At 40.7% G+C, this 17358-nt stretch overlaps 1 protein-coding gene across 3 annotated transcripts in view; it reads left to right on the forward strand.

Moving 5' to 3' along the window:
• srgap3 (SLIT-ROBO Rho GTPase activating protein 3) overlaps nucleotides 1–17358 on the forward strand; it is a 57607-nt gene that overhangs the window by 18934 nt on the left and 21315 nt on the right. For all 3 annotated transcript variants that reach the window (XR_006842974.1, XM_046383824.1, XM_046383825.1), the window contains exons 3-5: nucleotides 5122–5284; nucleotides 9713–9775; nucleotides 15376–15561. Coding sequence is in view for 2 of the 3 variants with exons in the window: in XM_046383824.1 (XP_046239780.1) it covers nucleotides 5122–5284; nucleotides 9713–9775; nucleotides 15376–15561 (412 nt within the window). In the remaining variant the exon portion in view is untranslated. The remainder of the gene's footprint in view (nucleotides 1–5121; nucleotides 5285–9712; nucleotides 9776–15375; nucleotides 15562–17358) is intronic.

A 17358-nucleotide genomic window follows, 5' to 3' on the forward strand; every position in this document is an offset into this window, starting at 1 on the left:
CTTAAAATCAGACCAGTATAACAGAGTCATCTTGACCAGGACACACTTCCATATGTGCTGGATCGCAGCCTACAGTCTGTTGGCTGAACCCCTCCAGCACACGTTCATTAGCAAGCTGAATGCCACTGTGATTTACAGTTACTGCAGCTACAGCTACACCGCAGCAACCCAACCAAGGAGAATTTTGAACTTTGTCTCATTTGCCACAGTGAAAAGACACACTGAAGGGGTTACTCAGCCATTCCATACTGCAGTTGCTTAGCCAGATAGTGCACCACTTCCTTTTTTTTCATATACTGGTTACCAGTTCCTGAGAGACAAGAGCTAACATGATTTTAATTATGGAGCAGACGTTTCAGGGTATATCATGAATGAGATTCATAATGTACCTCATCAAATTAGAGTGGACTGCTAGTGTCTGTCCGTCATACAGACATATTCAGACGTAACATAGCACCATTAGAAAGGCAGCTCATGCAGTATTGATATGGCGAATAAACTGTCTGGGGAAGATAAGACAGGGCTTGTATTGGTGTCCGGACTGATGTGTGAGTGTATGTTAATTTCTTTTGTGTGTGTGTGATTTGAGTGGTTTTGGGAGGAACCGGGGGGTGAGGTGGTGTTTGGTATCTTTACAAGGCCAGATTGTGTGAGTTATTTTAGTTTTGAAGCTGCCTTTTGCTGATTTCCCAGTGATGTCTCTGTTCATTTCATGGTCAGCAGTGCACAGCTTTGAAATTGTATCAGTGGATCCTCCCAGTGTGTTTCTTCTAAGAACAGTTGAGCAAGATTCAGCCTGTGTCCAGAATTTATTTGTCTTTAAAGAGCCACTATCAAAAAATGTGATGCTTTTGATGCTGCTGTAGGATAGTACTGGATGCTTTATTGGTTCTGCGAACTGACACCAAATTACAGCTATAGCTCTGTCTAACTGGGTCCCTATGTTGTCGACCCTTGGCCCCTTGCAAGAGCTCCGAGGGGCAAAGTGTAAAAGTTTAAACTATATCTATCCAAGCTTGGTTTGTTTGAACACAGCAGTCGATTCCCTGCTCTCGTCAGGTTGACAAATCCAGCTGGTGGAAGTCAGCATGTGCAACATCAATGGATTAGCTGGTTTGGTCTTCAGATCTTGTCAAACCCTTCACTGATGCTGCACTGCGCTCTGCTCTGCTCTGGCCCCATGTGTCTGTGCAGCTGTGCATTATCAAATGTTGGCAGTGTGTGTTCTCAGGAAAAAGAAATAAAAAATACAGCTAAATGATGTGCAAATCAGCAATGTAGCATATTGAAGGCCTGCTTGAAAAGGGGGGCAAAAAGAATTTGAATGGCAAAGCAGGCAGCATGTGACCATGTGCCCCTTGTCTTTTGAAACTGTGTTTGGCTCTGTCTCCTTTTCCTTGGCCGTTTCATTGATAAGCAGCAGGCAGGCAGTGTGGAGGGGATTAAAGGCCTTCACAGAGCCGAGTCCTGGTTTGATAAATACACACTTCCTCTTGGAAATCCTGGCTCAGACACATCATAGGCTCTGGGTGATTAGTTGTAGCCTTGACTAAAGCATGTGCACTGTGCTATACGATGCTTACTAAGTAAGCGTATACCATTGCACATGCAGTTCCATATTTTATCAACAATCTAGTTGTGATGATGGTAAAGACTTAGAGAGACTGGAAATTTTTTGGTTTAAGTACCTTTTTGAAAGTTCTTGAATTTTACTCTTAAAAACTGTATGGACACTGTTACCTTGAATTCTTGAATCAAAGAATTACTGGAATATTCTCTAACCATGCGCTCTTTTCTTTATTTCCCCTTTCACTTTCACTCTGCCCGTGTCTCATCATCTTCACGCTGCTCCATGCCTTCACAGATTATACTGCATGTATGTATCTGCCTTACAGGGGCAGTAAGGCAGTGAGTGGAAGAGCACAGAGACAGTCAGCGAGTGCTTTTCAGGATGAGACAGACGTAATAGGATGCCAGAGAGCTGCACTCGTCTCTCCTCCTCCTCTTCCTTCTCACCCCTCTAGAGACTCTCAGAGCTCATCGTTTGCCTTCTGCATGTTAATGATATCCTGTGTATAAATACCGAGGGCACGGAGCCTTCCAAAACCAGCCCTTTTGAAGTCCTCTGGATTAATTGACCCGCAGGCTCTTGACTGATGTTCTGCCTTTTTCGAGAAATCAGTGAAGAGAAGTGGGTACAGAGTAGAAATGGGAAAATGTGTTTTGCTGCATGCTTAAGTCCATCCTTTGCCATGGGTAGGCCTGAATAAGAAGTGGTACGGAAAGTGTTGTGTGTGTCCCATAATACAAGTCAAGGGGCTGCAATTATTACTGTGTTAAATACCGAGTTCCCAGAGATGCAGCATGTACACAGGCCTAATTACTGATTTTCTGTTGCTAATTCCTGTGAAATGAGGACAGCCACCAGGGAAAAAGAGATCTCATGTCCGTTGTCTATTTCTCTCTTCAAGGCTCAAGGCCCTTGGGGCCCTGATCATTAAGAGTATATGCCAGGATGCTTTCAGGCCTTCTGACTTTGCTGCTTAGATTTCTCAACGAATTGTCAGTCTTTTTTTTTTTTTTCATCAACAACTCTCAAATTTCTGGTGGATCCACAGGGTCCCTTGAGTGGGATCAAGGGAGGTCCCCAGCAAAAAGGGGAATGTTCGCTCTATAATTCTATCCATAAGTCCACTGCTTTCTTACACTTTCTTTAAACATCAAAAAGCAAAATCAGGTGGAGCATCCTGGGGACAAAATTTTATTAAATGCAGGACTATGGTCTTATTTGTGTCATTTTAGGGGTGTTTGAAAACCACTGATAACCTAAATGGCATAAATGGCCGTTGGAGATGACAGGTGTATCAGACCTTTGTCATAACTGACCTTCGTCATCACGTGTTTATCATTTTGAAACGGTCACTGCTAGATTAGGTTAAGACACCAACACAGGTTTAGGAAAAGAAGGAAACATCAGTATGTTAACATCTAGTAAAGCTGTGCCTAACAGAGACGATATACATACAATATGTTATTTGTATAGATATTCCTGCAGATCAAAGATCTTGGTAGGTATTGGTGTGGAATAAAAAGTAAATAACCTGGTATTACAGTAAAAAAAAAAAAAAAGTAAAAAGAAGCAGATTGAGCAGCAGTGCTGTATTTGGGACTGCAGGTCCACAAGCATTTTTAACCACCAGAGGAGGGCCAAGGATTTACCTCTAGTGCACAGAGAACAGTTTTTAGGTGGCAAGCTGAGGACAATAAAAAATGCGACAAAAATGGTTTGTACTTAGGGATGTGATGAGGCATCTCTGACCACTTTCAGGGATTAACGGAGAGCAGATTTGTTTGTTCCTTAAACCTCTCAACCACAAACAGCAATTATACACAGTGGAGCTGTGTCCCTTACAGGCAGATAGGTCAGTCAAGTAGAACTGGTACAAAATGAGGGATGGTGAGGCAGTAGAAATAGGCCAGTGCACTGAAGGAGAAAAGTGGCTACATTAGGTCCACCATTGTTAGTAAGACCTAAAATTGTTCTCATAATCTGCAAGCCAAGTTTGTTGCATTTTGGTGCAGCAAATTAAAGTCCAGTTTAATCATTGCATTATGACTTCTTGATTGCAAGACTGAAATGCGGTGTGGACTGATGGCTGGACATTCTTGTCCGCTCTTAAAACACATCATTATATTTCTATAATTGCAAATTAATTGACTCGCCTTTCAGGCAAAGTGCATCTCAGGACACGACTGCCATAGCGTTAAAGGAGAAGGCCCTCTAATAAATGGATAGATGAAGTTTAGTACATGTGCCATCCTGTTTTCTGCTCCGCACTGATGTTATGAGGACAATGTGCTGGTGTCCTGTCAGCCTGATGGAAGTGCGTTTAGGGGCAGAGTTAAGTAAAGAAATAATGGGGAAAGCACTCTGGAGTAGCTAGATATCAACTTCATTAGATGTGATTAGCCTTATGGAAGCTCTCTGAAGGGGGGCACTTTGATGTTGGTGCGCCTCTTCCTTTTTTTTTTCCTGCTGTACTCTGAAACCCTATCCCCCACCCTGCTTTGGCTGTCTCCCTCCTTTGCTCTCATTTCCCTCTCTCTCTCTCTCTTTGTCTAGTCCTCAGGGTTGGTTGATTGATTAATGCCCAGATAGAATCCAGACGAGGGTATGGTTTTGAAGGGACTGTGTGTGTGTGTGTGTGTGTGTGTGTGTACACGTCTGGTTCAGTGTCTATATGCCTTGGTGTTTCTATTTGAAAGCACCCGCGGTGGAGACAGTTTAAACTGATTATGCAGCAGTCAGGGTCCATGACTCTCTGCTTCATTGTGGTGACCAGCATTATACATTTAACAAACTGATGCCTTGCTTGAGTGTAGTGTTGTTTGGAAAAGAAAAAGACAAAATGAAGAAATTGGGATATTTTATTCCTCTACAGGTTGTCTTCTTCGAGCAGCTAGTGTCTGTAGCTATATTGTTTACTTTAACAATAGCTTCCAATGCTTTCATGTTCAGCCAAAACACGTTATTACTGCCTCCAAAACTCTACAGTGCAGTGTCTGGAGTGTTTTTAGAATTTATCCAATAACCATTTAGTTAGTAGTTAGAAATTTGGTATAGATATCCCTGTCCCCTGCAGGAGGAATTGTAATAACTTTGGTGACCCCTTCATTTTTCATCGAGTGCTGTCATCAGGTCAAAATTTGACTCTGTCCAATATGTCCAATACTGATTTATATATATATGTATTATGTATAATAGCTGCCAAACTTTTGACATTCCCACCAGTCAAAGCTGGACTTTGTGTTTCATGCCAGTCAGCAAATATTGAGCACTTTTAGTCTCCTGATACTAGTCATATAAATATGAATATAATAATGTTAATACAACTATTGAAAATTTGGACACATTTAAATGCTAGCATTCTAGCTGATATCCTCACAGAGTTGTAAGGATGTCTTTTGACCCTTAGTCCTTTTTAAATCTGGATTGTGCAACATAGAAAGAACACTTTAAAGCAATGACCTGAAAAAAATACATTAGGCGCTGCCCCAATTATACGGCCTTGGTTTTATTCTGAGAGACATTCTAATAATATTCCTCTTGTCTGTTTTCAGGAAAGACCAACACCTGCTTTCCTCAGTAAACTGCTGGTACCTGCTGCTGAACCAGACAAGGCGAGAGAGCCGTGACCACGCCACCCTCAGCGACATCTACACCAACAATGTGATCGTCCGCTTGGCTCAGATCAGCGAGGACGTCATTCGCCTCTTCAAGAAGGTCAGTGAGACTCTCATTCTTACCTCTTTGTTTACGACTACCCACTAATCACCAGAAGATGCAAAAACTGAGCAAATAACTTTAAGCTTTTATTTGAGGGGCCTCCCTCCAACGCCTCGGTGGTGCTATGAAGTTGAACTTGTGATGTACAAGTTACAGCAGCTGAAAGAAAAGCAGATTCTCCAGCTTCAGTTTGGCATTAGCATGCAGACTTTGGAAGCCCAAAAAAATGTGCTGGTATGAGCTCTGTTGCACATCAAGTGTCTGTCTGGTCTGCAGAGAAATCCAAATAGTATTGGGAGAAGAGAAACTGAGACCTCAGGCCCAAGATCGAACACTGTGTAGCCTCAAGTGTGAGAAACATTTGGCTCACTGTGAGCACATAGCAGAGATGACTGAGGTCTTATCCAAACATCAGAACTCTGTTTTCACCTTGCAGGCCTTCCTGTAGGTGAGCTTTACTCTGCTTACTAGGCTCCATTCAGATATTACTCTGTGCGTGTGTGTGTGTGTGTTTGTGTGTGTAAAACTGTGCCAGAGCAGAAAAGGGAGAAACATTCCATCCTTTCAAAGTCAGGTGCCCTCAGGTAGCTTTTTCTATTTTTCAAAGTATGAATGGTTGGGCTTGCCGCTTCTTGCCGGCAGGCACGTTGGGAGGCAATAAATAATGTATCAAACACATCACGGATATTTGGAGAAAATTAAAAACTGAAATGAATGAAAGAGCTGTGGATGATTAACTGTTAGACATGACAAGCTGGTCAAGGACGAAAAGTACCGCTGCTGACATAAAGGGCTTGTTTAACATCTACCAAAACTGTCACTTACAGTGGGAATGTTTTTGATTTATATTGTATTTTTTTTTATTTTAGTATTATGATGTCATGTTCAGTATGTTATTATGCTATACATGCATAGCTGATGTATATTACTTGCCATAACTGATAATTTTGGTCCAACCTAAATTCATAATACTTTCAGAATTGAATAATTCCAAAGAACTGAATATTCCTGGAAAATTACCTAAACATTTTCCATATTTTACAGGCCCAGTGTTCAGAATGACAAGGAAAACTGTCTCAAATAATACAGTTATAGTAGGAGTGGTAAATGTGAATATGGAGTGGTTGCAACTGATTTTTTTTATTTTATTTTATTTATTTTTTTTTTTTGAAACTGTATATTCAGAGGCTGTAACAATATGACCTGCCACAGCTCTTACACTGTGTTGCATCACAGTGGCTCGCTCGCTGGCTGAACCCTCCCTGCTCCTCCTGAGCCTCTGCAGTACATGCTGCAGTCTGTCTCACTTCAAACCACTGATGCATACAGATGCCATTCACCAGCTGTTGGAGGCCTCTGAGGCTTTTCTCCATTTATCACATTCAGACCAATGCTTGCTCGAGTGGGATTTGATGTCTGCATTCAAGATGGTAACAAAGTGGAAACAACAAATCCCCCCTGTATTACTGAGGTTATTTTGTTTTATCTCTTCTGGATACATTTCATAATCTAGTTTTGCTAAGAACTGTTGGAGCAACAATTCTGTTCTCCTCTTTGATTATTGGTTGCATTCCTGACTCACCAGTTTTAGCAAGTTTTTTCAGGCACAGTTATTATAGCCAAGCTGGGTGTGGACAAAAATGTTAACTTTCATCTGCTTATAATTCCTTCTGAACAGTGGATAGGTGTGGTTTGCGTTTGGGGTGTGTGTGTGTGTGTGTGTGTGGGTATGGGGGGGGTTGGGTGTGGGAGTGTGCATGAGTACTTGCCCTGTCTTCAGTTAGTCATTGTCTATACTATATGCTGTAGGTGCAGTGAGGTTTTCTTTCAGCACAACCCCTCCTTGTTCTATTGATCTGACAGAAAATAATACTTCTTATAATGATTAATACCTGTAATGGCCATTACGCATCTTGCTGAGTCACTATGTTGCACCAGAATTAATGACTCAGCTGTTGAGTCCGCTAAAAGAAATGTCCAAAAAGGTACTTTAAAATGTTACTGCCATATTTGACAGCAAATTACATGCTGTGTACTTTATTGTGTGGTATGTGAGGCATCTGCTATTGTTAGCCACAGTCCAACAGCCCATCAGTCTGTGGTATAACCTGATCATCATTTGGATCTCCAAATAATGAATGTCATTGTTTCACTCATGGACATGGCCTTAATTTTACTGACCCTTTTATTTTCTTTGAAAATCTCACTGGCAAGTTGGATTGGTTTTGGGTTTTAGCAGTCTCCTTTTCATTCCATAGAAGTCAGTTTTCATGCAGCGTGCTGGCGGCCATCCCCCTGCCCCCTCCATACCAGGCTGCAGTGTGTTTTGAATTACTCTGTCTCACTCACCACAGCAACCAGGTTTTGTTAAAGACTGTAGTTTTTTTGGACTCTCAAGTTTCACAATACAGAAATAGTAATCAAAGGTTTCAAGGGTGATCTTTGGCTCTGTGGTTTCCACAGCTGTTTAATTTCGGTTGATTTTTTTTCACTTTTTTCAGGTCAAAGTCTGTGTCAGTATCCTGTTAAACTGGCTAAACACCTCTTCCTTCTACAGGAGGTGATCATCATCTAATTAATTATATTGATTTGTCCAGAGATTCACGCAAAACATTAAGAATGTCACAGAAGAGGCAATAATGTGGCATATTGTGAAACCATACTTTGCTACTAATATGCAAAACTGGCTCTAACCGGTCTGTATTTTTGTGGTCTCTAAATGTCCTGATCTACTTGGCATGGATATGCTGTGCAGTTTTTGTCTAAGTGTTCTTAGCACTCACTGCTGTAGTGACACATTCAGCCAGACAGAAGAAAACAAACATCTGAATATGTGATTAGATGGTGGAAGTAAACCGGACTGCTGTAGCTGGATGAACCCTTGCACATATGGCCAACACTGCAGACATGACACCCACTGTCTGACTTTATGAGGTTGAAACTTGTCAAATAGAAAAGTCTGAATTTGTCTGTATGTGTACTGAATACATCAGTGGAATACACTGAAACTAAGTGGAACAAAGACCCTAGAGTTGTGAGTTTTCTGTGGGTTTTCATCATGATTTAGTAATATTACAGACCTGCTAGTGATGAAGTAAAATTATCAGGGAGTTCGTGCAGTTTTTTGTTAGTGATTATTCGAAGATGTTTTTTTTGTATCACCATTCTCAAACTTCCTGTAACTCTGTGAAGTTAGAAGAGGTGTTGGATTTTTTTTTTGTGAATGTGTCAGGCCACCACAATGAGACGTACTGAGGCTGTCGATGCATTTTCTCACCTTGAAGTCTTCAGATAAAGGCTGTATGTCTTTCTCCTCACACAAATAGATGTTATTACATTCACTCTGTCAGTTATTTTTCTTCCCGTCCAGGTGTGTCCCATGTTTTTGATCACGGTGCAAGCTGTGCTGTGTGATGCAAAAAAGTCGACATGCATGTGTATTAAAAGCTGTGAGAAGACTTAACTGTGCAGCTTCATGAGGTGTTTGCTGACAGTCTCTTCAGTCAAACTTCAAACAAAGCAAATAGAAATGATAGCTTCAGAAATCTTTTCTCTATTAAAAAGGCAATATGAAACTGGAAATAAGACTTCTTTTTTCCTCTGGATACATTCTTATTTATGTCCGTAGTGAAACATCAAAAGACCGTTTTTTTTCTTTGTCACAGGATGTCACACATTGACTTCATGACAGCTTCACAAGCCTCAATATGAAGTACAATCTAACATGCGATGATCACAGGAAACTAAATGTGCACATGGCACTGATCACAGTTACATGTTGTTGCTGTTCAACAAGTAGAACACAGTCAGTAAGTGTGTGTAATTAATATGTTTTTGTGATTGTGTAAATTCGCACTGTACTAAGAACTTCAGACCCCACAGCACTGTGATTGCTTGGTCACAGTGCAATTGATTTTTGAGCGTCAGGTTTGCCAACACATTGCTCAAAGGAGTGTCCTCCGTACCTTCATTCATTTCCTCATGCAGTCTGCCTCATGTTTGACTGAGCTGATGACATGGAGGAAGGAAGGGAATGGATGTGTGTTTGGTTTCAAACGTTAGAGGAAAGAAAACTAGAATTCAATTAATTTGAATCAATAGAGTTGTTATGGCAAATGAAAACATGACAAAAAGGGCCTGAACAGACAGGGTCTGTCCTCTGGTGAGCAGGAGGTATTCGTTTTAGCGGCCTCTGGAAATACTGAGCTGTTGGGGGCGCTGGTTGAAAAGTCAGGGATTCTTCAAGTCAGTAGTATGTCCTTGAATATCTGTACCAATTTCTATGCCAATTTGTCCAATAAGTAAGATTCTTGCCAAAGTCGCAGTTTCAGCATAACCAACTGAGTTTGTTCCAGCGGGTCACAGCTGAGGGTTCGTGCATTATTTGTTTTCTCATCGCTGTTTGTTCTGCTGGCTGTGTTTCAGAGCAAGGACATTGGGATCCAGATGCACGAGGAGCTGGTGAAGGTGACGAATGAACTATACACTGTAAGTAATACACGGCTCCTCTTACAGATCGATCCCTCGCACCTTATCTCATCACTGAGCTTATCCGGATCTTTTTCCATTCTGTCTTTCTGACATTTTTCTTTCATGTTCTTTCTTTTTTATTCTCTTTTATAGCTTTTCTGTCTTCTTTCTACATTCTGAAATACTTGTGCTTTCTTTTCTTGGTACTGTTTTTGAGCTGTTGACGGCTTTCTGTCTTTGAAAGTGTCTTCTGAAAAATTTAACTTTGCCCACACCAGGTAACGCAACTACCCTCCATTGTGACTGTGCTGGCTGTGTGGAAAACTGGAAGCACCAGCAGGACTAGAGTTAATTTAGTTCTGTCCTTATTATGCCTGCCGGCAGCTCACCTGTGTCTTTTTACACTCAGTTGGCTGTTCATTAGGTACAGCTAGCTCAAACTAATGTTGAAACCAATGGCGAAAAGGTGTGCGAGGTGTTGATTCAAGCTTGTGGTTATTTTGGGGGATCTGATTTGTGGTGTTGTTGAATTGTATTACATTGCACTGAGAGATGTGTCTCTTAATAATTCTCTGGTAGACATAAATGGAGTGGACATAATAGAAGAAACACCTCTCAGTACGATGCAGCCTAATTCAGCTGCACCACAAAGTACAGATTTCAAAATAACCAAAAAGACTGAATCATCAGCTCTCTGAAAGGGGTCCAAACTAAAACTGAACCTCATAACCTTGTTGAAGAGAGGTTTAGATTAAAAGCTAATGAATTTTCCAAAAAATTCCAAAAAGCTCCAAATAATTTATTGATATTGATGTTTCCTTATAGATTTTGTTTGTTGTTTTTCTTATTTGGTTATGAGATTTTAGCACATTAAAGTTAGTATTTGATTCATTTCTTAATAAATGTCTTCATGTATTGCATACTTGCTTAGTATAAACGGGATTATGATCAGGGACGGTTGTGAATGATGATGATGATGGTCCTGCTCGTGGGGTCACATCGCTGGTTGGAAACACCTGCCATCCTTAACACACAACTGTATCATTTGTTAGAGAGGTGGAAAGCTTTTGAGGAGGGATGATGAGCAGATAATGTGCATCTTGTTTGCGTAACAATGCATGCACTCATTTTAGATCACCAGTTTCAGCACAGCTGTTTTTGTAATGTCTGATGTCACCGCTTTGCTGTGGATACAATAATGTGACTATAATGACTAGTTTTTCTACTGAGACAATATGTCCTCTTTATTTTTATTGTTGTTGTGTTGAGATGTTGTGTCTTCTACTTCAATTTGACAGCCTTTTTTTTCTTTCTTTTATTTTATAGTAGTCAGCTCCTGGGCATCTGGCAGCTGCTGCAGCTGCCCATGTGTTAAAAAAACAAAGGTGCTGAACGGATGTGTAGTGCTGCACCTCATGGTCTCATGTTTGCATTTATCTCCAAAAAATCTCACATAATTAATATTTCATTGTATTTAGGAATTCAGTTTGGATTAAATTGTCAATTGAGTTTTCCAGTCAAAAATCAGTATGGCATAATTTATTTATTTTTCACCTTTGCTTTATTCTACAGCAATTGGTCAGAGCTGCAAGAACTGAGTTGTGATTAATGGGATTTTCTGCAGGAAATCCTGCAGATAGATGAGCGTATGTCAGGGATAAGGACACGCTGTACTGGTGCTGCACAGAGATGGGTTCTTATTGATGGGGGCTTAGCGCCCAAAACTGGATGAGCTCCAGGCAACTTCAGCAATCTTCTGCCCCCTGAGGTGAAACAGAAGAGGTGGCAGAGCTGCCTTGTATGACTTATTCATCTGTGCAATGTGATGAGAGTCAAACTACCAAAGGGCAGAGCTGGCATCCCTCCCTGATCCTGCCATCTGTACATTTGGATGCTGAAACAGGCTAGTGTTACGGGAGCATGTGCATGTATGTTAATCACAGAAATATGCATTTTTAAAAGGCTGTCTTATTGGTCAAATACATTTAAAGACTGACCAAAGCACCAATACTCTACACTTTATTTCTTTTAATGTTAATAAATGAAAATGCATTTACTGTCTCATTTCAGAATATAACATCCATGAGCCTGTTTGGTTGCCCATGTCAGGGTTTGTTTCAGGTTTGTTGTGGTGTTTAGAAACAGATCATTAGTCTGTACTTTTATACTCTACATATCTGTTTCACCCTTTTCCCCCTCTCCGTCTGCATAATAAAACTCAGATGGTCCCTCTTTTCATGCTCTACTTGGCCTCAGTTGCAGTCTGGCTGAAAAGTAAAAATTAAAATGCTGACATATAGCCTGGTTCTTTCTATATATAAGAAGGGGATTGTGGGAGTCGTGTGAAACTTCACAGCTAAGGTGTCGCCACAAGACAAACATCACTTCTTATAAAATGAATAATTTAATTCTGGTGAATCAAGAACATACATTTTCACACTTCATATTATTTTCTCTGTTGCATTGTGACCGTACTTGAAGGGAGACCCCTGTGTTGGTGTCTCTCTACATCATTCTTTCTTTTTCTTTGCTTCAATGGCATGTTTGTTGTTTTCAGTGAAGGGTGAAGGGATGAAAGGTATTTGTATTTATTGTTCTCATAATTCTACCATTGTGAAGCTCTTCACAAACTGTGGTTTGTGCCTGTACAAACAAAGCTGACTTGGCATCATTTATATGAAAGAATATTCACAGGTACCATCATAACCTCTGAAAAACAAGGACCTTGACGCTGCAGGAACACTGTCTGTTGGAGGAAGTTTTGTTTTTCATCTTTGCAGCCTTGTTAGTAGTTAGTTGTACAGAAATAGCTAAATCAATAATGTGGCCACATGATGATTGCCTTGTGGTATTTTCTAACAGTTTCCACTGGCTGCCAACAAAACAAAATTTTGCTGAAAGAAAAGTGTGAAATCCCTTTTGGAGCCCTGGCTGCTCAGTGAGGAGTAAGGGAGGGACGAAAGGCTGTGGGCTGAAGCTATTGTGAAAATACTGTTGAAAGTATGACGCTGCAGCGGGAGTATTAGTGAGGTTTAAGATCCTGTTGTCTGTGGCTTGCCATTAATACCAAACTTGAAATGAGAAATGGGAGCAACAGCCAGGATGTATGTAGAGCCAGTCACTTCCTGACGTTGTGTCACTAACATATCTCTGTGAATTTCTCTTTTTATCTCCCCTCTTTTTTTTTTTTTTTTTCTTTTTTTTTTTGATAGAACCTGTTTTAATTTCCTGCTACACCGACTTAATATCCCCAGTGGGATCAATAAAGCCTTTCTTATCTTTCTGATCCACCACCTTGTGTCTGATGTCTGCTCTTCACTCTCATACACGATTATTCTTTTGTTAACAGCAACACTGAAATTCTCTCTCTCTCTCTCTCTCTCTCTCTCTCTCACGGGCCATGGAGTGTTGGTCTAACTTTTATTCATTCATTCAGTCATTGTTTTCTCCACAGGATTTAATTACAAATTGCATATTAGTGTTGGGGAAGAAAATCAAAATATCATAGCTCCTGCATATTTAGGAGAAAAACTCAGCATTTGTTTATTAGATTTTTAAATTTTAGATTTTTAAACAATTGAAATCCATAACATCATTTGGCAAGTTGTGTTCTTAGGAGTGTTTTTTCCCCTCATGTCTCATGTTTTTGTTTATGCCCACCCACCACCCACCCATCACCCACCATATATAGATTACTTTTGCCCCACTCATATTTCATTCTCTTATATCTCCCTATAAGCCCCTTTTGATTTACTATACAGCAGATTTTTGTGGTCAGAGAGGAGAATATTTTAAAGGGATTTAATCCCAAGAATTTTTTAGTTGTATGTTTGATAGAAGTATCTACATCTGGCCTTGCATTCATCATGAAAAAACTCAGCCATTCTCTCATTGTTGAGCTTAGAGGCTGTGCTCAAGAGTTAAATAGCCCGAGGCTGTCGTCAGAGGACTCAGCTGTACACACACACACACACACACACACACACACACACACACACACACACACACACACACACACCTTCTGTAGACACAGCTGAAGCTCAGTCTTCCTGCAAATTACTTTGTGTCTTTAGCTGCAGGTCCTGTAGTCAGATGGTTCAAACTTGGCTGGATATCCAGCCCGTTTTTAGAAGAATTTGAAAGAAAGGCTTTGACAGCCTGGGGAGGAACAGAGTGTCAGCTTAGTTTCTTTCGTCTTGGAGTAGCAACATCGATGTTGGGCATTGCCACTCTGAGAAAGGACTGGCTTTTATTCAGCGTATTTATTTTTAATTTCAGGTGTTTGCCTTGCGGCTCTTTGTTACTCTGTTGTTCTCAAGGATGCCTGCAGATGAGTTGCACTTATTCCAGCACAGAGAGATGAATAAATAGAACCTCTCTAAGTGGCTGCACTGGTACATGTTACCGTTACACTTCACATGGTAGATTATACTGTTGTTACGAGTGACCGATGGCGAGCCTGTGCTTTCACAAGTAGTTCTCATGGAGATAAAAGGGACTCTACTACTCAAGTCCAGCACTAGGTACTTGGTCACGGAAAACAAATAAATTACTGTTTAAGCTGACTGTCTGACATCCTGAGGTGTTAACAGAAACTTCTGAATGCTCAAAACGTTTGAAGATGCACCTCACATCTGGATGTTCCTTTATGGGGCTTCAAAAGGGACTTCCAAGAGGAGAGACTCCCTTGGTGAGCACCTGGGAAGAATTAAGAAAAGCTCAGGATGCTTCTGCCTTGTCAAACGATGGTTTTCTGTCGCTACAGTCTTGTCACCTCCAATGAGAGATCAGAGTGAAGAGGTTACTGCAGACAATGCAGAAAACAATGCTGTCAGTCTGCTGCACAGAAGAGCTGAATATGAATAAGCCCGGGGGTGATGAAGAGTTTCTGTACAAAATGATGTCGAGGTCAGGGAAGCCGCAGTGAGGGGGTGAGGAGACAAGCTGAAGATTTGACAGCCAAGACTGAACCACACACAACCCAGGGCCCCCGCATTCACTTAAAATATTCCACGTGTAGTGACATCTGTGTTACCATGAAGAAAGTAATCAAAACAGATTTTGGACTTATTTATTTTATTATGTTATCTGGCACAGTGGTGCAGTGGTTAGCACTGTCGCCTCATAGCAAGAGGGTTGCTTTTTTGTGTGTGTGTTTGGCCTCCTATTTTATTTAGGACTACAACAAATATTGATGACGATCAATTTATGTGACCATTATATATCATACAGATTAACCAATGAATGTTAAACAGGTTTTAAAAAAAAACCTTTCACAATCAGAGTTCACAAATCCCAACATTTGAGAAGCTGAAACCAGAGAATATTTGAGATGATTGCTGGACTTTGCAGCTTTAATTTTATATGAACCACTTACAACATAAATCCTCCCCATCGATTTTCAATGTTTCAATGCACAAAGCATCCGTCGCTTTTGTCAGTCCATGGGCTGTTGAATGTACTGCTGATAAAATCAGGGTGTCCTCTGATCATGTCACTTTTTCTAACATAGTTTGACAGCACCTGTGAAGCATCTCTAAACCTTGTCAATTCATCCTGTAACTGTAGTTATGATGACAAGCCCCGTTAATGGTCAGTGTGTTGTGCTACCCTGGCAGGTGATGAAAACATACCACATGTACCACACTGAGAGCATCAGTGCAGAGAGCAAGCTCAAGGATGCTGAGAAACAGGAGGAGAAGCAGTTCAGCAAGTCTGGAGATCTCAACGTGAACCTGCTGCGGCACGAGGACCGCCAACCGAGACGCAGTTTTGTCAGGAAAATTGAGAAGATGAAAGAAAAGGTGGGCATACAAGTACTTCTAAATACTCATAGTGTTGTGTTTATTTATACAGCATTCAGTTTCAGCGCTCTTGCTAAAAATCCTGAACCATCAGCTGGGTATTTAGGACAGATAAGACATTTATACCAACAGTTCATTTAATTGCTACAGTATATGTGCAATATGAAGTGGGTCGCTCATAATGGGGAACCCATTGAGAATTAACATTGAAATCTGCAGTTCCTCTCTGCTCTCCATGGCTTTTTAACTTTTTCAGGCTCATTGTTTTGAGCTGCAACTTGATGCTCATGGTTTACTCTCACCACTCTTGTAGGTCACAGCAGGCAGCTGTTTCAGTAAACCTACAGAACACATTTCCGATATTTTTCCAAGGTGTGAGTTAAGGGCGGAGCTGAAAGGAGAGTGAATATTGGACTTACATTCATGTGGTGGTCAGAGATTGGGTTTCAACTGAAAGCTACTGCTTGTAAGTTGATGTCAACTTAAAAGATGACAAAATGTAAATATTATGTCTCGATTGCCTGAAGTGAACAAAAAGAAAAATATTCCTTGCAGCTCCTCAGAGCTCAATGATCATGAGGTTAGAAGAGTCTCGTTCTGTAAATTGAGAGCCGGCTTTTTTGTTTTTTTGCTGGGTCCGCTTGGAGAGTGAGACTGGGATAAACCATCAGACAGGCAGCAATATAATGTCAGAGAGTCTCAGGAGCAGGCTGTAGGTCTGCAGCCAGATACGCGCTGAGCTAACAGTAGTACTCCTGGCCAGTAACCCAAGTCTCTTTCCACCATATGCAGAGTTTATGTAAAGTCTTCCCTCCCAGCAGTGTAGGGCTGCTGGTCTCCGGAGCTCACTGTGCTTATGATACACCCGAGCATTTCTTATTCTGGATTGTCTTCTGGAATTCCTTAATGCAAATTAACCCTGCATTATCTCTCAGGTGCAGGAAATCAAAAGGCTGTCAGGGCGACATTGTGGTGTCCTCAGAGATGCTGCTTGGTTTGGGAACTGAATGCTGTTTATAACACAGAGTGGAAATGAATATAAGTCTATTTCTCTGCTTCTCTTGTTTCTAAACCTTGGTCTTTACTTCGTATGCATATTGAAGGAGGAAGAGGAAGAAATAAACGTTAATCTCTTTTCCTCTAATCCACCACTGCAATTTGCATCATAATGACTTTGTGAAACTGGAGTTAAAATGTCTACATGCAGAGAAATGTGCAAACAATTCAAATAATGAGCGAATTGTCTCAGCTTTAGAACTATGCTGTTATTTTGTTCTTTGTTGTACTTCAGACAGTAATAATGGTTTCCTGAGTTGTGTCTGAATCATCATGTTACTAAAGTGATACTACAGTACTGTGTCAATACCGTTAAACACAATGTAAAATCAATGTGTTGTGTTTATTCTCTTGGCGGAAAATGTTCTGTTTGTTCTCCTCATCACTAAGTACAATTGCATGTATTTGTCAGAATTATCATCAGATACAGACCCACACATAGCCAGCCTTGTAAGTCAAGCTTTTATGATTAAACATAAATATATTAAGTCTTGTGACATGCAGTCTGTGTACAGTTTTAAAGCTGTTCTTTAAAGAAATAGGTCCTCATTTTGGGAAATATGTTTATTCACTTTCTTGCTGCTGAGAGTTGTTGAGATCTAAAGGTTGAAAGCACTCTCACTTCTGCACTCCTGTGCCGGCAGCTGGTCAGCTTAGCTTACCATAAAGACTGGAAACAGCTAGTCTACCTCAGTTTAAATTTAACAGAATCTGCCCGCTTGTATTTAGACTTATTGTAAG

The sequence above is a fragment of the Scatophagus argus genome, chromosome 3 (genome assembly GCF_020382885.2).
Source record: "Scatophagus argus isolate fScaArg1 chromosome 3, fScaArg1.pri, whole genome shotgun sequence".
Lineage (NCBI taxonomy): Eukaryota > Metazoa > Chordata > Actinopteri > Scatophagidae > Scatophagus > Scatophagus argus.